At 42.9% G+C, this 25317-nt stretch overlaps 1 protein-coding gene across 1 annotated transcript in view; it reads right to left on the reverse strand.

Moving 5' to 3' along the window:
* The window catches only part of PHC3 (polyhomeotic homolog 3), a 1036700-nt gene that overhangs the window by 784507 nt on the left and 226876 nt on the right, over positions 1–25317 (reverse strand). Inside the window, exon 4 of the mRNA XM_053710129.1 lies at positions 14511–14585. Within this exon, the coding sequence (XP_053566104.1) occupies positions 14511–14585 (75 nt within the window). The remainder of the gene's footprint in view (positions 1–14510; positions 14586–25317) is intronic.

Here is a 25317-nt window from a genome sequence, read left to right on the forward strand (position 1 = left end):
GGTTAAACCTTCGTTTTGGCCCAATACAGCTCACAAAGGCCCACCGGATCTGGAGCTTGCTGCTTGCTTGAGAAAAACAACTGCGCAACTGAGGCGCAAAAATAGGCCCCGCCCATCTCACTCGATGCATCACAGCCCAACTTAATCGCACCAGAGCGGTCTAAAAACCTAGCCATGTGGGTTCATAAACCCAGAAATGAAGCCATGTGTACCCTTCTTAAATAAAGCATAAAAAAAACGTCTCTCCTTTAAAAACGTTAACTGCACTCCCAAACATGTAAACGTTTGCCCACAAACATTCAAACATCAGTGTCAACCATTTTTATAGAGCCCATATATGCAAGCTCAGTAATACCCCTCTTTATACTTAGGATTACTGCTTACCCTCTCCCTCATGGGGATACTGTCAGCCAATTCTGAAATAACTCATGAAAAACGTTCCTCTCACTGAAGTTTCTTAAGTACTCCTCAGCCTTTCTGTGGGAACTGCACTGGATCTTAGTAACAACGGCTAAGATCATCAGCCTCCAGGCAGAAGTCTTCATCCATTTGCTGCCTGAGGGAAAATAGTACACACCGGTACCATTTAAAATAGAAAACTCTGGCTTGAAGAAAATAAAAACTAACATTTTATCACCTCTTTCACTTTACCCTTCCTAGTACTTAGAGTAGGCAAAGAGAATGACTGGGGGGTGGAGTCAAGGGAGGAGCTATATAGACAGCTCTGCTATGGTGCTCTTTGCCACTTCCTGTTAGCAGGAGGATAATATCCCAAAAGTAAAGGATGAATCCGTGGACTCGTCGTATCTTATAGAAGAAAAGCTTGCTCTTTCAACTTACCTGGGACTTGGAGAGCAGCCTGTAATTCATCTTAGTGATTCAGTGATTCAGTGACTCAGGAGGTGAAATCAAACTGACTAGGTGAAGGGATCCTTTAGTCCTGGCAAAAGAGTGATGGAGGGAAATGAAAAGCGCAGTTGCCTATGATTGTATATTATGCACTCAAATACATTCACACAGTTTAAATATCAATAAACATTTCATGCTAGAAATATTTTCAGAGGCTTTAAACCAGGGGTGGGCAATAGGTAGGTCGCGGTCTACCAGTGGACCTCGAGTGAATTTTGAGGTGATCGCCTGGAAGATTTCAAAAGTCTGCATAATAAGAGAAAGATTTCTCACACATCTAGATTCTGAGTGAAGAGCCTCGCCACTGTAGATGTATGAGAAATGTTTCTCTTATGCAAACTTTTGAAATCGGCTATGAGTCTATAACGGCTGTGTACTTCAGCATGCGGGACGCGGCTGTAGCTGAACTTGCTGCTCCAGCTTTGGCTACTGCCTGTCCCAAACTCTCCTACTTTTTTGTCTCAAGAGCGGTCAGTCCATAGTACAGACTCTTAATGCGCCAGGCTAAGATGCTGCTTGGTATCCCTGGGTTTGGCAGTTCCAGGTCCTGCTCTGTCTGATATTCTGCTGCTACTTTCTAGTTCTGTCCTCCGTTACTTGTCACCAGGCTCTGCTGGGTGAATGGTCTGGTGTTGCTTTTTTCGCCAGGGTCTGTTACACCTCTCAGGTTCTTTTACTTACTCTGTACCAGGCTTTGATGCTGCTCTCCGATACTTTCTCTCACACTAATATTAGCTATACTTTGTGCTAGTTTCTGCAGCTTTCTGTGCCCATAATTTGTTGTCACCAAATTGTGAAGGTCAGTGCTGTTGCTGCTATACCAGTCTCTGGTTGCTGTGTAGGTGGTACAGAGCCTGCCGCTGTCACTGTCCCAACTATTTGCAGTAGTCTTCAGCTAGTAGCGGACAGATGGAGAGCAGCCAACAGGACCTGCCCGCTAATCAACCTGATATGGCGTCCAGCCAATAAAATTACTTTGTAGAATGAGTCTGTCTCTGATTGGCTGAGAATAGTTCATTGTCATTGTTGTACTTGAGCTGTGGGTTTCCCATGTGTTCCAGACTTGACTACTCTGTTAGCCCTAGACTCGAGCCATCTTGATTGTGAGACTACGTATTCATACACAGGCGCGGTACACAGATAAGTTTGATTGATGGTCCTAGTGTGACGTAAAGAGAGAGCTCTCACAGTAAGTAAAGAGCGCGGCTGATTTTTAAAGCTGTATTATTTGTGGCCAGCAGGTCCTATTTGAGGCAAAAATACAATTTTCAGCCATCGACTGTTGTTTTTTGGTTTTTTTGTTAGGTGACCACGTCACTTGGAATAAAATTAGAGATAGCCCTTGCCTTACAAAAGTCTGCCCACCCCTGCTTCAAACTGATTGATAAATGCATTTATATGAAAATTATATTATGATCACATTTATTAGGGAAAACGTTGTGACTTAAATACAAACAAAAACACTTACGCCTAGATTTAGAGTTCTGCGGCCAAAGGGGTGCGTTAGCTACGCGTGCTTTTTTCTGGCCGCACCTTTTAAATACCGCTGGTATTGAGAGTTCACAGAATGGCTGCGTTAGGCTCCAAAAAAGGAGCGTAGAGCATATTTAACGCAACTTCAACTCTCGATACCAGCGGTGCTTACGGACGCGGCCAGCTTCAAAAACTTGCTCGTGCACGATTCCCCCATAGAAAACAATGGGGCTGTTTGAGCTGAAAAAAAACCTAACACCTGCAAAAAAGCCGCGTTCAGCTCCTAACGCAGCCCCATTGTTTGCTATGGGGAAACACTTCCTACGTCTGCACCTAACACTCTAACATATACCCCGAGTCTAAACACCCCTAACCTTACACTTATTAACCCCTAATCTGCCGCCCCGCTATCGCTGACACCTGCATATTATGATTAACCCCTAATCTGCCACTCCGTACACCACCGCCACCTACATTATAGCTATGTACCCCTAATCTGCTGCCCTAACATCGCCGACCCCTATATTATATTTATTAACCCCTAATCTGCCCCCCACAACGTCGCCTCCACCTGCCTACACTTATTAACCCCTAATCTGCCGAGCGGACCGCACCGCTATTATAATAAAGTTATTAACCCCTAATCCCCCTCACTAACCCTATAATAAATAGTATTAACCCCTAATCTGCCCTCCCTAACATCGCCGACACCTAACTTCAAACATTAACCCCTAATCTGCCGACCGGATCTCACCGCTACTCTAATAAATGTATTAACCCCTAAAGCTAATTCTAACCCTAACACTAACACCCCCCTAAATTAAATATAATTTAAATCTAACAAAATTAATTAACTCTTATTAAATAAATTATTCCTATTTAAAGCTAAATACTTACCTGTAAAATAAATCCTAATATAGCTACAATATAAATTTTAATTATATTATAGCTATTTTAGGATTTATATTTATTTTACAGGCAACTTTGTATTTATTTTAACCAGGTACAATAGCTATTAAATAGTTAAGAACTATTTAATAGCTAAAATAGTTAAAATAATTACAAAATTTACCTGTAAAATAAATCCTAACCTAAGTTACAATTAAACCTAACACTACACTATCAATAAATTAATTAAATAAAATACCTACAATTACCTACAATTAAACCTAACACTACACTATCAATAAATTAATTAAATACAATACCTACAAATAAATACAATGAAATAAACTAACTAAAGTACAAAAAATAAAAAAGAACTAAGTTACAAAAAATAAAAAAATATTTACAAACATCAGAAAAATATTGCAACAATTTGAAACTAATTACACCTACTCTAAGCCCCCTAATAAAATAACAAAGACCCCCAAAATAAAAAATTCCCTACCCTATTCTAAATTAAAAAAGTTCAAAGCTCTTTTACCTTACCAGCCCTGAACAGGGCCCTTTGCGGGGCATGCCCCAAAGAATTCAGCTCTTTTGCCTGTAAAAAAAACACATACAATACCCCCCCCAACATTACAACCCACCACCCACATACCCCTAATCTAACCCAAACCCCCCTTAAATAAACCTAACACTAAGCCCCTGAAGATCTTCCTACCTTATCTTCACCATACCAGGTTCACCGATCGGTCCTCGGAAGTCTTGATCCAAGCCTCGGAAGTGTTGATCCAAGCCCAAGCGGGGGGCTGAAGAGTGACGTCCATCCTCGGGCTGAAGTCTGGATCCAAGCGGCGACTGAAGAACTCCATCATCGGGCTGAAGTCGGAAGTCCATCATCGGGATGAAGTCTTCTATCAAGCAGCATCTTCAATCTTCTTTCTTCCGGAGCCATCATCTTCCAGCTGACGCGGAACATCCTCTTCTCCCGACGCCTACTCGCCGAATGACGGTTCCTTTAAATGACGTCATCCAAGATGGCGTCTGTCGAATTTCGATTGGCTGATAGGATTCTATCAGCCAATCGGAATTAAGGTAGGAAAATTCGGATTGGCTGATGGAATCAGCCAATCGGATTGAGCTCGCATTCTATTGGCTGATCGGAACAGCCAATAGAATGCAAGCTCAATCTGATTGGCTGATCGGATCAGCCAATCGGATTGAACTTCAATGGGGTTTATGGGTGTTTTTGTTTCTCTTCTCAAAACTGTTTCTCTATTAAAACCTGTGATTCAAAGATTTGCTGCTGCAAACAACTTGTCTCTGAATCTAGAGAGTTACTGACACATTCAATACCAAGTGTGTCAGACTTACAATAGTTGCTGTGCCTGGCTTGCAGGAGATGAGCCGTGATTCGATTCAGTGATTTAAAACATTTCACTGATCTGATCCAAATTATTTAAATCATTGAAAAGAATCTCTTTGCCCAAGCCACAGTTAAAAACTTTATGAGAGCCCCATTAAATATCTATTTTCTATATGGAACATAATCATTTACAATTCTGAGTATTTTTGCTATTGAATAAACCTTGTGACATGGTAATGTATTACATTTTTCAAATTACAAAAGGGCATTATATTTACAAGGGTTTTAACAATGGAACATTACAGTTAACATTTGATTGACTTGATATTAAATAAACATTGTTCATATTGATAATTCAATTACTCTGATCATTTTAAAGGGACAATCAATCAAAATTAAACTTTCATTATTCAGATAGAGCATGCAATTTTAAACAACTTTCCAATTTACTTCCATTAACAAAATGTGCACAGTATTTTTATATTTAAACTTTTTGAGTCACCAGCGTCTACTGAGCATGTGCAAGAATAAGCGTCTATGCATTTGTGAATGGCTGATTGCTGTCACATGGTACGTGTATGCATTTGTGATTGGCTGATGGCTGTCACATGGTACAGGGGGAGTGGAAAAAACAGAATTTATGCTTACCTGATCAATTTCTTTCTCTTGCGATGTATCGAGTCCACGGATTCATCCATACTTGTGGGATATTCTCCTTCCTTACAGGAAGTGGCAAAGACAGCACCCACAGCAGAGCTGTCTCTATAGCTCATCCCTTAGCTCCACCCCCCAGTCATTCGACCGAAGGCTAGGAAGAAAAAGGAGAAACTATATGGTGCAGAGGTGACTGAAGTTTTTTAAATAAAAATATACTACCTGTCTTAAATAGACAGGGAGGGCCGTGGACTCGATACATCGCAAGAGAAAGAAATTTATCAGGTAAGCATAAATTCTGTTTTCTCTTGCAAGATGTATCGAGTCCACGGATTCATCCATTACTTGTGGGATACGAATACCAAAGCTTTAGGACACGGATGAAGGGAGGGACAAGACAGGTACCTTAAACGGAAGGCACCACTGCTTGTAGAACCTTTCTCCCAAAAATAGCCTCCGAAGAAGCAAAAGTATTGAATTTGTAAAATTTGGAAAAAGTATGAAGCGAAGACCAAGTCGCCGCCTTACAAATCTCTTCAACAGAAGCCTCATTTTTTAAAAGCCCATGTGGAAGCCACTGCTCTAGTAGAATGAGCAGTAATCCTTTCAGGAGGCTGCTTGCCAGCAGTCTCATAAGCCAAACGGATGATGCTTTTCAGCCAAAAAGAAAGAGAGGTAGCCGTAGCCTTTTGACCTCTCCGCTTACCAGAATAAACAACAAACAATGAAGATGTTTGACGGAAATCTTTAGTTGCTTGTAAGTAGAACTTTGAAGCACGAACCACATCAAGATTGTGCAACAGACGTTCCTTTCCTGATTGATATTCCTATTAGAAACAACCTTAGGAAGGAATCCAGGTTTGGTACGCAAAACCACCTTATCTGCATGGAAAACAAGATAAGGTGAGTCACACTGTAAAGCAGATAACTCAGAAACTCTTCGAGCCAAAGAGATAGCTACTAAAAACAAAACTTTCCAAGATAGAAGTTTAATATCTATGGAATGCATAGGTTCAAACGGAACCCCTTGAAGAACTTTAAGAACTAAGTTTAGGCTCCATGACGGAGCAACAGGTTTAAATACAGGCTTGATTCTGACTAAAGCTTGACTAAACGCTTGAACATCTGGGACATCTGCCAGACGTTTGTGTAAAAGAATAGACAAAGCAGATATCTGTCCCTTTAAGGAGCTAGCTGATAATCCCTTCTCCAATCCTTCTTGGAGAAAAGACAATATTCTAGGAATCCTAATCTTACTCCATGAGTAACCCTTGGATTCACACCAATAAAGATATTTGCGCCAAATCTTATGATAGATTTTCCTGGTGACAGGCTTGAATCAGGGTATCAATGACCGACTCAGAGAAAACACGCTTTGATAAAATCAGGCGTTCAATCTCCAAGCAGTCAGACGCAGAGAAATTAGATTTGGATGCTTGAATGGACCTTGGATTAGAAGGTCCTGCCTCATTGGCAGAGTCCACGGTGGAACAGATGACATGTCCACCAGGTCTGCATACCAAGTCCTGCGTGGCCCCGCAGTTGCTATCAAAATCACAGAAGCTCTCTCCTGCTTGATTCTGGCAACCAGACGTGGGAGGAGAGGAAACGGTGGAAATACATAGGCCAGGTTGAAGGACCAGGGCACTGCTAGAGCATCTATCAGTACTGCCTGGGGATCCCGGGACCTGGACCCGTAACAAGGAAGCTTGGCGTTCTGACGGGATGCCATCAGATCCAATTCTGGTGTGCCCCATAGCTGAGTCAGCTGGACAAATACTTCCAGATCGAGCTCCCACTCCCCCGGATGAAAAGTCTGGCGACTTAGGAAATCCGCCTCCCAGGTCTCTACCCCTGGGATATGGATTGCTGAAAGATGGCAAGAGTGAGTCTCCGCCCATGGGATTATTTTGGTTACCTTCATCATCGCTAGAGAACTCCGTGTTCCTCCTTGATGATTGATATAAGCTACAGTCGTGATGTTGTCCGACTGAAATCTGATGAATTTGGCCGCAGCTAGCTGAGGCCACGCCTGAAGCGCATTGAATATCGCTCTCAGTTCTAGAATGTTTATCGGGAGGAGAGTTTCCTCCCGAGACCATAAGCCCTGTGCTTTCAGGGAGTTCCAGACTGCACCCCAGCCCAGCAGGCTGGCATCTGTCTTTACTATGAGCCACTCTGGCCTGCGGAAACACATTCCCTGAGACAGGTGGTCTTGAGGCAACCACCAGAGAAGAGAATCTCTGGTCTTCTGATCCAGATGTATTTGAGGAGATAAATCTGCATAATCCCCATTCCACTGTTCGAGCATGCATAGTTGCAGTGGTCTGAGGTGTAGGCGGGCAAAAGGAACTATGTCCATTGCCGCTACCAAAAGTCTGATTACCTCCATACACTGAGCCACTGATGGCCGAGGAATGGAATGAAGAGCTCGGCAGGTGGTTAAGAGTTTTGATTTTCTGACCTCCGTCAGAAATATTTTCATTTCTACCGAGTCTATCAGAGTCCCTAGGAAGGAAATTCTTGTGAGAGGGAAGAGAGAACTCTTTTTTATGTTCACCTTCCACCCATGAGATCTCAGAAAAGCCAACACGATGTCCGTGTGAGACTTGGCTAGCTGGAAAGTCAACGTTTGAATTAAGATGTCGTCTATATAAGGCGCCACTGCTATGCCCAGCGGTCTTAGAACCGAAAAAAGGGACCCTAGCACCTTTGTGAAAATTCTGGGAGCCGTGGCCAACCCGAAGGGAAGGGCCACAAACTGGTAATGCCTGTCCAGAAAGGTGAATCTGAGGAATTGATGATGATCTCTGTGAATAGGGATGTGCAGATACGCATCCCTTAAGTCCACGGTAGTCATATATTGACCCTCCTGGATAAGAGGCAGAATAGTCCGAATAGTCTCCATCTTGAATGATGGTACTCTGAGGAATTTGTTTAGAATTTTGAGATCCAAGATTGGTCTGAAAGTTCCCTCTTTTTTGGGAACCACAAACAGGTTTGAGTAAAACCCTAGCCCTTGTTCCGCTTTTGGAACTGGGTGGATCACTCCCATGGTATGTAGGTCTTCTACACAACGTAAGAACGCCTCTCTCTTTGTCTGGTTTGCAGACAATTGAGAAATGTGAAATCTCCCCCTTGGGGGGAGTCTTTGAAGTCCAGAAGTTATCCCTGGGATACAATTTCTAAAGCCCAGGAATCGTGAACATCTCTTGCCCAAGCCTGAGCGAAGAGAGAGAGTCTGCCCCCTACTAGATCTGGTCCCGGATTGGGGGCTACCCCTTCATGCTGTCTTGGAGGCAGCTGCAGGTTTCTTGGCCTGTTTACCCTTGTTCCAAGCCTGGTTAGGTCTCCAGACTGACTTGGATTGGGCAAAATTCCCCTCTTGCTTTGCAGCAGGGGAAGCTGAGGCGGGACCACCCTTGAAGTCCCGAAAGGAACGAAAATTATTTTGTTTGGTCCTCATTTTATTTGTGTTATCCTGAGGGAGGGCATGGCCTTTCCCTCCAGTGATGTCTGAAATAATCTCTTTCAGTTCAGGCCCGAATAGGGTCTTTCCTTTGAAAGGGATGTTCAAAAGTTTAGATTTTGATGACACATCAGCAAACCAGGACTTAAGTCATAACGCCCTGCGCGCTAAAATGGCAAAACCTGAATTCTTTGCCGCTAATTTAGCCAGTTGAAAAGCGGCATCTGTAATGAAAGAATTAGCCAACTTAAGGGCCTTAATTCTATCCATAATATCCTCTAATGGAGTCTCCATCTGAAGAGCCTCTTCTAGAGCCTCAAACCAGAAAGCAGCTGCAGTAGTTACAGGAACAATGCACGCAATAGGTTGGAGAAGAAAACCTTGATGAACAAAAATTTTCTTTAGGAGACCCTCTAATTTTTTATCCATAGGATCTTTGAAAGCACAACTGTCTTCGATAGGTATAGTTGTACGCTTGGCGAGAGTAGAAATAGCTCCCTCCACCTTAGGAACCGCCTGCCACGAGTCCCGCATGGTATCCGATATGGGAAACATTTTCTTAAAAACAGGAGGGGGAGCGAACGGTATACCTGGTCTATCCCACTCCTTAGTAACAATATTCGCAATCCTCTTAGGGACTGGAAAAACATCAGTGTAAACAAGAACCTCTAAGTATTTGTCCATTTTAAACAATTTCTCTGGGACCACTATAGGGTCACAATCATCCAGAGTCGCTAATACCTCTCTGAGCAACAAGCAGAGGTGTTCAAGCTTAAATTTAAAGGCTGTCATATCAGAATCTATCTGAGGGAGCGTCTTCCCTGAATCAGAAATCTCTCCCTCAGATAGCAAATCCCTTACCCCTACTTCAGAACATTGTGAGGATATATCGGATACGGCTACTAAAGCGTCAGAAGGCTCAGCATTTGTTCCACAATGGCTTCTAAACAAATTGAACAAGGATTTTCCTTGATGTCAGACATGTTAAACAGGCTAGTAATGAAACAAGCAAGCTTGGAAAACACTTTATTCAAAGTAAATAATACTTAGAAAAAAACGGTACTGTGCCTTTAAGAGAAAAAAATATGCACAAACTCTGCAAAACTTTTACAGTGGAATCATAAAGCCTTAGTAAGATTGCCCCACCAGACAAATAAACGATTAACCCCTTAATGTAAAAACCGGATTGACAAAACGTCAAAAAACGGTATAAAAACGTTTAGCACCTTGCCACAGCTCTGCTGTTGCGCCTACCTGCCCTTAGGGATAGATTTGTGGGGAAAAAGCTTCCTTTAGGCCCTCAAGCACAGCAGGACCCTCCTCTGTAGAAGCAGCTGGATGTCTTCTGTGTAAAATAAACTGCGCAACTGAGGCGCGAAAATAGGCCCCTCCCACCTCCCTCGATGTTAGTGGGGCCTAAAAGAAACACACCAAAGTGATTCTAAACTAGCAATGTGGGTTAATAACCCTTAAATAAGACATAAAGACCCCTCAAAGTCCCTCAAAAACGTTATCTTTTAATAAAAAAGCGTTTTTCCTATAAGTGTCACCAGTAACAACTGAGCCCTTTATGCAAGCTGGGATTCCATACAAAGGCCCAGATTTAGAGTTGGGCGGTAGCCGTGAAAACCAGCGTTAGAGGCTCCTAACGCTGGTTTTGGGCTACCCCCGGTATTTGGAGTCAGTCAGGAAAGGGTCTAACGCTCACTTTCCAGCCGCGACTTTTCCATACCGCAGATCCCCTTACGTCAATTGCGTATCCTATCTTTTCAATGGGATCTTTCTAACTCCGGTATTTAGAGTCGTGGCTGAAGTGAGCGTTAGAAATTTAACGACAAAACTCCAGCCGCAGAAAAAAGTCAGTAGTTAAGAGCTTTCTGGGCTAACGCCGGTTCATAAAGCTCTTAACTACTGTGCTCTAAAGTACACTAACACCCATAAACTACCTATGTACCCCTAAACCGAGGTCCCCCCACATCGCCGCCACTCAATTACATTTTTTTAACCCCTAATCTGCCGACCGCCACCTACGTTATCCTTATGTACCCCTAATCTGCTGCCCCTAACACCGCCGACCCCTATATTATATTTATTAACCCCTAACCTGCGCCCCACAACGTCGCCGCCAGCTACCTACAATAATTAACCCCTAATCTGCCGACCGCCACCTACGTTATCCTTATGTACCCCTAATCTGCTGCCCCTAACACCGCCGACCCCTATATTATATTTATTAGCCCCTAATCTGCCCCCCTCAACGTCGCCTCCACCTGACTACACTTATTAACCCCTAACCTAACACTACACTATCTATCAATAAATTAATTAAATAAAATACCTACAATTACCTACAATTAAACCTAACACTACACTATCAATAAATTAATTAAATACAATATCTACAAATAAATACAATGAAATAAACTAACTAAAGTACAAAAAATAAAAAAGAACTAAGTTACAAAAAATAAAAAAATATTTACAAACATCAGAAAAATATTACAACAATTTTAAACTAATTACACCTACTCTAAGCCCCCTAATAAAATAACAAAGACCCCCAAAATAAAAAAATGCCCTACCCTATTCTAAATTACAAAAGTTCAAAGCTCTTTTACCTTACCAGCCCTGAACAGGGCCCTTTGCGGGGCATGCCCCAAAGAATTCAGCTCTTTTGCCTGTAAAAAAAACACATACAATACCCCCCCCAACATTACAACCCACCACCCACATACCCCTAATCTATCCCAAACCCCCTCAAATAAACCTTACTCTAAGCCCCTGAAGATCTTCCTACCTTATCTTCACCATACCAGGTTCACCGATCGATCCAGAAGAGCTCCTCCGATGTCTTGATCCAAGCCCAAGCGGGGGGCTGAAGATGTCCATGATCCCGCTGAAGTCTTCATCCAAGCGGGAGCTGAAGAGGTCCATGATCCGGCTGAAGTCTTCTATCAACGGCATCTTCAATCTTCTTTCTTCCAGATCCATGTTCATCCCGCCAACGCGGAACATCCATCTTCACCGACGACTTCCCGACGAATGACGCTTCCTTTAAGGGAAATCATCCAAGATGGCGTCCCTCGAATTCCGATTGGCTGATAGGATTCTATCAGCCAATCGGAATTAAGGTAGGAAAATTCTGATTGGCTGATGGAATCAGCCAATCAGAATCAAGTTCAATCCGATTGGCTGATCCGATCAGCCAATCAGATTGAGCTCGCATTCTATTGGCTGATCGGAACAGCCAATAGAATGCGAGCTCAATCTGATTGGCTGATTGAATCGGATTGAACTTGATTCTGATTGGCTGATTCCATGGAGCTAAGGGAGGAGCTATATAGACAGCTCTGCTGTGGGTGCTCTCTTTGCCACTTCCTGTAAGGAAGGAGAATATCCCACAAGTATGGATGAATCCATGGACTCGATACATCTTGCAAGAGAAAGACAACTTTTAAAATTGTCAGAAAAAACATCTACTACTCATTTGAAGTTCAGACTAAGTGCTATTGCATTGTCTTGTTATCTTGCATTTGTTGATTTTGCAAATCTACTGTGTTGACTGGTCCTTTAATTTCAGTTGAAAAACAATTGTGTTGCTGATTTATGCCAATGTGTTTTGAATATTATTGTTACAGAGCAAAAATCCTAATAAACTATAACTATCCTATATAATAAAAGGCCAAGTGTGTTTGTCCAAAGCTGTAATGCGCAGTAGAGACTGCGGTGTGTGCGAGGACAAACACACCTGGCCTTCTAACTGACCTGGCATCTGGCGTGTGGTGGAGTGGGCGTGGCCAGATGGGTGTGGCGTGGGCGGGCCGAGCATGACGTGGGCGGGGTCGGGTGTGACGTGGATGGGTTGGACAGGGTCGGACAGGGTCGGGCGGGGTTGGGCGTGACTGTGCGGGGCCAGATGCCGTGTCCAACTACCGTGAGAGACAGAGAGCTCTAAAGAGGGGGCATAGAGAGAGCAGAAGAGGGGGGATAAAGAGAGGGAGAGAGACAGCAAAAGAGAGGGGGGAGAGTGCAAAAGAGGGGGAGAGAGAGCAAAAGAGAGGAAGGGAAGAGAGAGAGCAAAAGAGAGGAAGAGAGACAGCAAAAGAGAGAGGGGAGAGAGAGAGCAGAAGAGGGGGAGAGAGAGAGCAAAAGAGGGGGAGAGAGAGCAAAAGAGAGGAAGAGAGACAGCAAAAGAGAGGAAGAGACAGCAAAAGAGAGAGGGGAGAGAGAGCAGAAGAGGGGAGAGAGAGAGAGCAAAAGAGGGGGAGAGAGAGCAAAAGAGAGGAAGAGAGACAGCAAAAGAAAGGAAGACAGACAGCAAAAGAGAGAGGTGAGAGAGAGCAGAAGAGGGGGAGAGAGAGCAAAAGAGAGGGGGAGAGAGAGAGCAAATGAGAGGGGGGGAGAGAGCAAAAGTGAGGGTGGAGAGAGAGAGCAAAAAGAGGGGGAGAGAGCAAAAGAGATGGAGAGAGACAGCAAAAGAGAGGGGAGAGAGACAGCAAAAGAGAGGGGGAGAAAAAAAAGAGAGGGAGAGATACAGTAAAAGAGAGAGGGGAGAGAGAGAGAGAGAGCAAAAGAGAGGGGGAGAGAGAGCAAAAGAGAGGGAGAGATAGAGAGCACAAAAGAGAGGGGGAGAGAGCGCAAAAGAGAGGGGGAGAGAGAGCAAAAGACAGGGAGAGAGACAGCAAAAGAGAGGGAGAGAAAGAGCAAAAGAGAGAGGGGAGAGAGAGAGTAAAAAAGAGGGGAGAGAGAGCAAAAGAGGGCGGAGAGAGGGAGAAAAAAAGAGAGAGAGAGAGCAAAAGAGAGGGGGGAGAGAGCATAAGAGAGGGAAGAAAGAGAGAGCAAAAGAGGGGGGATAGAGAAAGCAAAAGAGAGGGGGGGGGAGAGAGCAAAAGAAAGGGGAGAGAGTAAAAGAGAGGGGGAAAGAGAGCAAAATAGACGGAGAGATACAGCAAAAGAAAGGGGGGGAAGGAACAAAAGAGAGGGAGAGATACAGCAAAAGAGAGGGGGGAGAGAGCAAAAGAGGGGTAGAGAGAGCAAAAGAAAGGGGAGAGAGTAAAAGAGAGAGGGGAGAGAGAGAGCAAAAGAGAGGGGGAGAGAGCGCAAAAGAGAGAGGTAGAGAGAGCAAAAGAGAGGGAGAGAGATAGCAAAAGAGAGGGGGAGAGAGCAAAAGAGAGGGAGAGATACAGCAAAAGAGAGAGGAGAGAGAGAGAGCAAAAGAGAGGGGTAGAGAGAGCAAAATAAAGGGGAGAGAGTAAAAGAGAGAGGGGAGAGAGAGAGCAAAAGAGAGGGGGAGATAGAGAGCGCAAAAGAGGGGGGGAGAGAGAGCAAAAGAGAGGGAGAGAGACAGCAAAAGAGAGGAGAGAGCAAACGAGAGGGGGGAAGAGAGAGAGCAAAAGAGAGGGAGAGAGACCGCAAAAGAGGGGGAGAGAGAGCAAAAGAGAGGGGGGAGAGAGAGAGCAAAAGAGAGGGGGGAGAGAGAGAGAGCAAAAGAGAGGGGGAAGAGAGAGAGCAAAAGAGAGGGGAGAGAGAGTAAAAGAGAGAGGGGAGAGAGAGAGCAAAAGAGAGGGGAGAGAGAGAGAGAGCAAAAGAGAGGGGAGAAAGAGAGAGCAAAAGAGAGGGGGGATAGAGAGAGAGCAAGGGGTGGGACCGCTGTACTGCAAAAAATGGCCCGTGTACACGGGCTTTAGGACTAGTAAACTATAATATAATAAAAATGCAATAACTGGCCAGACAGCATAGAAGTAATGTACTTACTGATGACTGAGGGGTATTTGATTGCTCAGAACTATTGACTGTCGATATAGAACATCTTTCCCCAGAAACACCTGTCTGAAAGACAAAGAAAATGTTTATATTGTTAAAAACCCAAAATGAATTCATGTTTTTAAATCAAATGAGATTGAAGAATTCATACAATAAAAAATACTTCAGCATTGTGAGTCTCAACCTATTAGAGTGTTCATATCTCTTTTTAAAGATCAGTCTCTATTTTAAGAGCATCCATCCCTTTTATCCTCATAAATCTTATTCTTCTTGAGTGAGTTTTTAACTTTTTTATTAATAATTTTAGAGTTTTGGGGTTTTTCATAGGCCTGTTTCCATTATTTTATTAAAATATTACAATTGTGGTTTAATTCACATCTGTGCAATATGTTCTTTTATATTTGAGGCTGTAGTTCAACCCTATTAAAAACTTGAGCTCTGCATTTGTTTCGTAACGAATGCAAAAAAACGCAAACAATTTATTACTCTTTACATTTGTTAGTTAACCCCTTCTCTACCGGAAATATCAGAAAAGAACTTGCCCAAAATACTGGAGAATTTGTAGAATTTTTGCTATCACTCAATTGCTGCTTTTTTTTAATTTACCTGTTAAAAACATAATTTATGCTTACCTGATAAATTTATTTCTCTTGTAGTGTAGTCAGTCCACGGGTCATCCATTACTTATGGGATTATATCTCTTCCCCAACAGGAAGTTGCAAGAGGATCACCCAAGCAGAGCTGCTACATAGCTCCTCCCCTCACATGTCATATCCAGTCATTCGACCGAAACAAGACGAGAAAGTATAAACCATAGGGTGCAGTGGTGACTGGAGTTTAATTAAAATTTAGATCTTCCTTAAAAGACAGGGCGGGCCGTGGACTGACTACACTACAAGAGAAATAATTTTATCAGGTAAGCATAAATTATGTTTTCTCTTGTTAAGTGTAGTCAGTCCACGGGTCATCCATTACTTATGGGATACCAATACCAAAGCTAAAGTACACGGATGAAGGGAGGGACAAGGCAGGAACTTTAAACGGAGGGAACCAATGCCTGAAGTACCTTTCTCCCAAAAATAGCCTCCGAAGAAGCAAAAGTGTCAAATTTGTAAAATTTTGAAAAAGTGTAAAGTGAAGACCAAGTTGCAGCCTTGCAAATCTGTTCAACAGAGGCCTCATTTTTAAAGGCCCAGGTGGAAGCCACAGCTCTAGTAGAATGAGCTGTAATTCTTTCAGGAGGCTGCTGTCCAGCAGTCTCATAGGCTAAACGTATTATGCTACGAAGCCAAAAGGAGAGAGAGGTGGCTGAAGCCTTTTGACCTCTCCTCTGTCCAGAGTAAACGACAAACAGGGAAGAAGTTTGACAAAAATCTTTAGTTGCCTGCAAATAGAACTTCAGGGCACGGACTACGTCCAGATTATGCAAAAGTCGTTCCTTCTTTGAAGAAGGGTTAGGACACAATGATGGAACAACAATCTCTTGATTGATATTCCTGTTAGAAACTACCTTAGGTAAGAACCCAGGTTTAGTACGCAGAACTACCTTGTCTGAATGAAAAATCAGATAAGGAGAATCACAATGTAAGGCAGATAACTCAGAGACTCTTCGAGCCGAGGAAATAGCCATCAAAAACAGAACTTTCCAAGATAACAGCTTGATATCAATGGAATGAAGGGGTTCAAATGGAACGCCTTGCAGAACGTTAAGAACTAAGTTTAAGCTCCACGGCGGAGCAACAGTCTTAAACACAGGCTTAATCCTAGCCAAAGCCTGACAAAAAGCCTGAACGTCTGGAACTTCTGCCAGACGCTTGTGTAGAAGAATAGACAGAGCAGAAATCTGTCCCTTTAACGAACTAGCGGATAAGCCCTTTTCTAAACCCTCTTGTAGAAAAGACAATATTCTAGGAATCCTAACCTTACTCCATGAGTAACTCTTGGATTCGCACCAATATAAATATTTACGCCATATCTTGTGGTAAATTCTTCTGGTAACAGGTTTCCTAGCCTGTATTAAGGTATCAATAACCGACTCCGAGAAGCCACTCTTTGATAGAATCAAGCGTTCAATCTCCATGCAGTCAGCCTCAGAGAAATTAGATTTGGATGGTTGAAAGGACCCTGAATTAGAAGGTCCTGCCTCAGAGGCAGAGACCATGGTGGACAGGACGACATGTCCACTAGGTCTGCATACCAGGTCCTGCGTGGCCACGCAGGCGCTATCAGAATCACCAATGCTCTCTCCTGTTTGATCTTGGCAATCAGTCGAGGAAGCATCGGAAATGGTGGAAACACATAAGCCATGTTGAAGACCCAAGGGGCTGTCAGAGCATCTATCAGCACCGCTCCCGGGTCCCTGGACCTGGATCCGTAACAAGGAAGCTTGGCGTTCTGGCGAGACGCCATGAGATCCAGATCTGCCCCAACGATGAATCAGTTGGGCGAAGACCTCCGGATGAAGTTCCCACTCCCCCGGATGAAAAGTCTGGCGACTTAGAAAATCCGCCTCCCAGTTCTCCACGCCTGGGATGTAGATCGCTGACAGGTGGCAAGAGTGAGACTCTGCCCAGCGAATTATCTTTGAGACTTCCAACATCGCTAGGGAACTCCTGGTTCCCCCTTGATGGTTGATGTAAGCCACAGTCGTGATGTTGTCCGACTGAAATCTGATGAACCTCAGAGTTGCTAACTGAGGCCAAGCTAGAAGAGCATTGAATATTGCTCTTAACTCCAGAATATTTATTGGGAGGAGTTTCTCCTCCTGAGTCCATGATCCCTGAGCCTTCAGGGAATTCCAGACTGCGCCCCAACCTAGAAGGCTGGCGTCTGTTGTTACAATCGTCCAATCTGGCCTGCGAAAGGTCATCCCCTTGGACAGGTGGGGCCGAGAAAGCCACCATAGAAGAGAATCTCTGGTCTCTTGATCCAGATTTAGTAGAGGGGACAAATCTGAGTAATCCCCATTCCACTGACTTAGCATGCACAATTGCAGCGGTCTGAGATGCAGGCGCGCAAATGGTACTATGTCCATTGCCGCTACCATTAAGCCGATTACTTCCATGCACTGAGCTACTGACGGGTGTGGAATGAAATGAAGGGCACGGCAAGCATTTAGAAGTTTTGATAACCTGGCCTCCGTAAATTTTCATCTCTACAGAATCTATAAGAGTCCCTAGGAAGGGAACCCTTGTGAGTGGTAATAGAGAACTCTTTTCCACGTTCACCTTCCACCCATGCGACCTCAGAAATGCCAGAACTATCTCTGTATGAGACTTGGCAGTTTGAAAACTTGAGGCTTGTATCAGAATGTCGTCTAGGTACGGAGCCACCGCTATGCCTCGCGGTCTTAGTACCGCCAGAAGTGAGCCCAGAACCTTGGTAAAGATTCTTGGAGCCGTAGCTAACCCGAAGGGAAGAGCTACAAACTGGTAATGCCTGTCTAGGAAGGTAAATCTTAGGTACTGATAATGATCCTTGTGAATCGGTATGTGAAGGTAGGCATCCTTTAAGTCCACTGTGGTCATGTACTGCCCCTCTTGGATCATGGGTAGGATGGTTCGAATAGTTTCCATTTTGAATGATGGAACTCTTAGGAATTTGTTTAGGATTTTTAAGTCCAAGATTGGTCTGAAGGTTCCCTCTTTCTTGGGAACCACAAACAGATTTGAATAGAATCCTTGCCCGTGTTCCGTCCGCGGGACTGGGTGGATCACCCCCATTAGTAAGAGGTCTTGTATACAGCGTAGAAACGCCTCTTTCTTTATTTGGTTTGCTGATAACCTTGAAAGATAAAATCTCCCTTGTGGAGGAGAAGCTTTGAAGTCCAGAAGATATCCCTGAGATATGATCTCCAATGCCCAGGGATCCTGGACATCTCTTGCCCAAGCCTGGGCGAAGAGAGAAAGTCTGCCCCCCACTAGATCCGTTTCCGGATAGGGGGCCCTCTCTTCATGCTGTCTTAGGGGCAGCAGCAGGTTTTCTGGCCTGCTTGCCCTTGTTCCAGGACTGGTTAGTTTTCCAGCCCTGTCTGTAACGAGCAACAGCTCCTTCCTGTTTTGGAGCGGAGGAAGTTGATGCTGCTCCTGCCTTGAGGTTACGAAAGGCACGAAAATTAGACTGTTTGGCCTTTGATTTGGCCCTGTCCTGAGGCAGAGCATGGCCCTTACCTCCCGTAATGTCAGCGATAATTTCTTTCAAGCCGGGCCCGAATAAGGTCTGTCCTTTGAAAGGAATATTAAGCAATTTTGATTTAGAAGTCACGTCAGCTGACCAGGATTTAAGCCATAGCGCTCTGCGCGCTTGGATGGCGAATCCGGAGTTCTTAGCTGTAAGTTTGGTTAAATGTACGACGGCATCAGAAACAAATGCGTTAGCTAGCTTAAGTGCTTTAAGCTTGTTCATAATTTCATCCAATGGAGCTGTGCGAATGGCCTCTTCCAGAGACTCAAACCAAAATGCCGCCGCAGCAGTGACAGGCGCAATGCATGCAAGGGGCTGTAAGATAAAACCTTGTTGAACAAACATTTTCTTAAGGTAACCTAATTTTTTATCCATTGGATCTGAAAAGGCACAACTATCCTCCACCGGGATAGTGGTACGCTTAGCTAAAGTAGAAACTGCTCCCTCCACCTTAGGGACCGTCTGCCATAAGTCTTGTGTGGTGGCGTCTATAGGAAACATTTTCCTAAATATGGGAGGAGGGGAAAAAGGCACACCGCGTCTATCCCACTCCTTGCTAATAATCTCTGTAAGCCTTTAAGGTATAGGAAACACGTCAGTACACACCGGTACCGCATAGTATCTATCCAACCTACATAATTTTTCTGGAATTGCAACCGTGTTACAATCATTCAGAGCCGCTAATACCTCCCCTAGCAATATGCGGAGGTTCTCAAGCTTAAATTTAAAATTAGAAAACTCTGAATCCAGTCTCCCTGGATCAGATCCGTCACCCATAGAATGAAGCTCTCCGTCTTCATGTTCTGCAAATTGTGACGCAGTATCGGACATGGCTCTCACATCATCAGCGCGCTCTGTCCTTAACCCAGAGCTATCACGCTTGCCTCTTAATTCTGGCAATTTAGATAATACTTCTGTCATAACAGTAGCCATGTCTTGCAAAGTGATTTGTAAGGGCCTCCCTGATGTACTTGGCGCCACCAAATCACGCACCTCCTGAGCGGGAGGCGAGGGTACTGACACGTGAGGAGAGTTAGTCAGCATAACTTCCCCCTCGTTGTCTGGTGATAATTTCTTTACATGTAAAGACTGACTTTTATTTAAAGTTATATCAATGCATTTAGTACACAAATTTCTATGGGGCTCCACATTGGCCTTCATACATAGTGAACAAACAGATTCATCTGTGTCAGACATGTTTAAACAGACTAGCAATGAGACTAGCAAGCTTGGAAAATACTTTACAAATAAATTTACAAGCAATATAAAAAACGCTACTGTGCCTTTAAGAAGCACAAAAAGCTGTCACAGTTGAAATAACAATGAACCAAATTAGTTATAGCAACCAAAATTTCACAGTAAATGTATTAAGTTAGCAAAGGATTGCACCCACCAGCAAATGGATGATTAACCCCTTAATACCCAAAAAACGGATAACAATTTAATAATTAACGTTTTTATCAGTCAAGCACACTGTCACAGGTCTGCTGTGACTGATTACCTCCCTCAAAATGAATTTTGAAGACCCCTGAGCTCTCTAGAGACGTCCTGGATCATGGAGAATGAAGTAGGAAGATTGTGACTGAATTTTAACTGCGCAAAAAAAGCGCTAAAATAGGCCCCTCCCACTCATATTACAACAGTGGGGAAGCTCAGTTAACTGTTTCTATGCAGAAACAAAAGTTAGCCATGTGGTAAAAATCATGCCCCAATAAGTTTTATCACCAAGTACCTCACAAAAAACGATTAACATGCCAGTAAACGTTTTGGACATACATTTTAAAAGTTATGAAGTGTTATTAATAAGCCTGCTACCAGTCGCTGTTACTGCAGTTAAGGCTCATACATTACTTCAGTATTAACAGTATTTTCTGAGTCAAATTCCATTCCCTAGAAAAATACTTCAGTGTACACACACTCATCAGCCTAATACCAGTCGCTACCACTGCATGTAAGGCTGAAATTACATTACATTGGTATCAGCAGTATTTTCTCAGTCAATTCCATTGCTTAGAAAAATAATTTACTGCACATACCTCGTTTGCAGGGGGGCCCTGCATGCTATTCCCCTTTTCTGAAGTTACCTCACTCCTCAGAATGTGCGAGAACAGCCAGTGGATCTTAGTTACGTCTGCTAAGATCATAGAAAACGCAGGCAGATTCTTCTTCTAATGCTGCCTGAGAAACAAACAGCACACTCCGGTGCCATTTAAAATAACAAACTTTTGATTAAAGAAATAAACTAAGTTTAAAAACACCACAGACCTCTCACAACGACCTATCTTTAGTTAGGTTGCAAGAGAATGACTGGGTATGACATGTGAGGGGAGGAGCTATGTAGCAGCTCTGCTTGGGTGATCCTCTTGCAACTTCCTGTTGGGGAAGAGATATAATCCCATAAGTAATGGATGACCCGTGGACTGACTACACTTAACAAGAGAAACTATAATTTTTTTTTCAAGTAGACAACCCAAGGTAATGATCTAGGCCCATTTTGGTATATTTGATGCCACTGTTTCACCACCAAATGTGATCATATAGAAAGAATCCTTAACAAGCTCAAAGAGAGACAAGATTTAACTGACATTTTGCGTGGAGTCTTTACTAAATGTCTGAAACATCATCAAATACAACACTTCTTGCTCACACATCCATCCAGAGAAGCACTAGTTAGACCCCTAACTCCATTTGAGCAATTTTGCTCAGTAGAACTTCCAGCACACAATACACTCTCATGGGCCAGAAAACTTAATAATGGCAAAAAATACTAAACTTACAGAATATATAGAGAGATGGCATAAAGATTTAGGCAAAAAAAAATCACAGAAATGGAATGGAAACACATTCTAAACACTAGAAAATCTTCGTCCTCAACTAGATTCCTAGAAACCAATGATAAATTATTAACTAGGTGGTACCTCACACCAGTCAGGTTGAAAAGCATATTGTAATGCTCATGAGATATTCCACTATTAGACCGAACTCGGCCAGTAGTCTTCTTATCCCGGCGTCGAGCGTGAATGATAGGGAATATCACAGAGCAGAGAAAGTTCGCAAGATGAGGTAAGCGGCACTCACCACAGGCAGAATAGTCTTCGGTGGCAACAGGAAGGGAATCAGAGAAAGGCAGTTCAGTGGTAAACCACAAGAAGAGTCAGGCAGGCAAGGTTTGGCAACAGTAAGGCAGTCCAAAGGTAAACCACTAGAATGGTCAGGCAGGCAGGGTTTGGCAACGGTAAGGCAGTCCAAAGGTAAACCACTAGAATGGATAATAGTAAAATACACTTAGCGCCTACTGAATGAGACCTTTGCTCTGGTAGATAGACTCCTACGGCTAGATTTAGAGTTTTGTCGGTAACGACCCACGTAGCTAACGCTGGCTTTTTTCTGGCCACACCTTTAAAATAACTCTGGTATTGAGAGTCGACAGAATGGCTGCGTTAGGCTCCAAAAAGGGAGCGTACAGGCATATTTAACGCCACTGCAACTCTCGATACCAGAGTTGCTTACGGACGCGGCCAGCCTCAAAAACGTGCTCGTGCACGATTCCCCCATAGGAAACAATGGGGCTGTTTGAGCTGAAAAAAAACCTAACACCTGCAAAAAAGCCGCGTTCAGCTCCTAACGCAGTCCCATTGTTTGCTATGGGGAAACACTTCCTGAGTCTACACATAACACTCTAACATGTACCCCGAGTCTAAACACCCCTAACCTTACACTTATTAACCCCTATTCTGCTGCCCCCGCTATCACTGACCCCTGCATATTATTATTAACCCCTAATCTGCCGCTCCGTAAACCGCCGCTACTTACATTATCCCTATGTACCCCTAATCTGCTGCCCCTAACACCGCCGACCCCTATATTATATTTATTAACCCCTAATCTGCCCCCCACAACGTCGCCTCCACCTAACTACACTTATTAACCCCTAATCTGCCGAGCGGACCGCACCACTATTATAATAAAGTTATTAACCCCTAATCCGCCTCACTAACCCTATAATAAATAGTATTAACCCCTAATCTGCCCTCCCTAACATCGCCGACACCTAACTTCAAACATTAACCCCTAATCTGCCGACTGGAGCTCACCGCTATTCTAATAAATTTATTAACCCCTAAAGCTAAGTCTAACCCTAACACTAACAACCCCCTAAGTTAAATATAATTTAAATCTAACGAAATTAATTAACTCTTATTAAATAAATTATTCCTATTTAAAGCTAAATACTTACCTGTAAAATAAACCCTAATATAGCTACAATATAAATTATAATTATATTATAGCTATTTTAGGATTTATATTTATTTTACAGGTAACTTTGTATTTATTTTAACCAGGTACAATAGCTAAAATAGTTAAAAATAATTACAAAATTACCTGTAAAATAAATCCTAACCTAAGTTACAATTAAACCCTACACTATCAATAAATTAATTAAATAAAATACCTACAATTACCTACAATTAAACCTAACACTACACTATCAATACATTAACACTACACTATCAATAAATTAATTAAATAAAATACCTACAATTACCTACAATTAAACCTAACACTACACTATCAATACATTAATTAAATACAATATCTACAAATAAATACAATGAAATAAACTAACTAAAGTACAAAAAATAAAAAAGAACTAAGTTACAAAAAATAAAAAAATATTTACAAACATCAGAAAAATATTACAACAATTTTAAACTAATTACACCTACTCTAAGCCCCCTAATAAAATAACAAAGACCCCCAAAATAAAAAAATGTCCTACCCTATTCTAAATTACTAAAGTTCAAAGCTCTTTTACCTTACCAGCCCTGAACAGGGCCCTTTGCGGGGCATGCCCCAAGAAATTCAGCTCTTTTGCCTGTAAAAAAAAAACATACAATACCCCCTCCCCAACATTACAACCCACCACCCACATACCCCTAATCTAACCCAAACCCCCTTAAATAAACCTAACACTAAGCCCCTGAAGATCTTCCTACCTTATCTTCACCATACCAGGTTCACCGATCGATCCAGAAGAGCTCCTCCGATGTCCTGATCCAAGCCCAAGCAGGGGGCTGAAGATGTCCATGATCCGGCTGAAGTCATCATCCAAGCGGGAGCTGAAGAGGTCCATGATCCGGCTGAAGTCATCATCCAAGCGGGAGCTGAAGAGGTCCATGATCCGGCTGAAGTCTTCTATCAACGGCATCTTCAATCTTCTTTCTTCCGGATCCATCTTGAAGACCTCCGACGCAGAACATCCTGCTGGCCCGACGGACTTCCGGCGAATGAAGGCTCCTTTAAGGGACGTCATCCAAGATGGCGTCCCTCGAATTCCGATTGGCTGATAGGATTCTATCAGCCAATCGGAATTAAGGTAGGAAAATTCTGATTGGCTGATGGAATCAGCCAATCAGAATCAAGTTCAATCCGATTGGCTGATCCGATCAGCCAATCTGATTGAGCTCGCATTCTATTGGCTGTTCCGATCAGTCAATAGAATGCGAGCTCAATCTGATTGGCTGATCGGATCGGCCAATCGGATTGAACTTGATTCTGATTGGCTGATTCCATCAGCCAATCAGAATTTTCCTACCTTAATTCCGATTGGCTGATAGAATCCTATCAGCCAATCGGAATTCGAGGGACGCCATCTTGGATGACGTCCCTTAAAGGAGCCTTCATTCGTCGGTAGTCCTTCGGGCCAGCAGGATGTTCCGCGTCGGAGGTCTTCAAGATGGATCCGGAAGAAAGAAGATTGAAGATGCCGTTGATAGAAGACTTCAGCCGGATCATGGACCTCTTCAGCTCCCGCTTGGATGATGACTTCAGCCGGATCATGGACCTCTTCAGCTCCCGCTTGGATGATGACTTCAGCCGGATCATGGACATCTTCAGCCCCCTGCTTGGGCTTGGATCAGGACATCGGAGGAGCTCTTCTGGATTGATCGGTGAACCTGGTATGGTGAAGATAAGGTAGGAAGATCTTCAGGGGCTTAGTGTTAGGTTTATTTAAGGGGGTTTTGGGTTAGATTAGGGGTATGTGGGTGGTGGGTTGTAATGTTGGGGGGGGTATTGTATGTGTTTTTTTTACAGGCAAAAGAGCTGAATTCTTTGGGGCATGCCCGCAAAGGGCCCTGTTCAGGGCTGGTAAGGTAAAAGAGCTTTGAACTTTAGTAATTTAGAATAGGGTAGGGCATTTTTTTATTTTGGAGGTCTTTGTTATTTTATTAGGGGGCTTAGAGTAGGTGTAATTAGTTTAAAATTGTTGTAATATTTTTCTGATGTTTGTAAATATTTTTTTATTTTTTGTAACTTAGTTCTTTTTTATTTTTTGTACTTTAGTTAGTTTATTTCATTGTATTTATTTGTAGATATTGTATTTAATTAATGTATTGATAGTGTAGTGTTAGGTTTAATTGTAACTTAGGTTAGGATTTATTTTACAGGTAATTTTGTAATTATTTTAACTATTTTAGCTATTGTACCTGGTTAAAATAAATACAAAGTTACCTGTAAAATAAATATAAATCCTAAAATAGCTATAATATAATTATAATTTATATTGTAGCTATATTAGGATTTATTTTACAGGTAAGTATTTAGCTTTAAATAG

The sequence above is a fragment of the Bombina bombina genome, chromosome 4 (genome assembly GCF_027579735.1).
Source record: "Bombina bombina isolate aBomBom1 chromosome 4, aBomBom1.pri, whole genome shotgun sequence".
In the NCBI taxonomy this organism is placed as follows: Eukaryota; Metazoa; Chordata; class Amphibia; order Anura; family Bombinatoridae; genus Bombina; species Bombina bombina.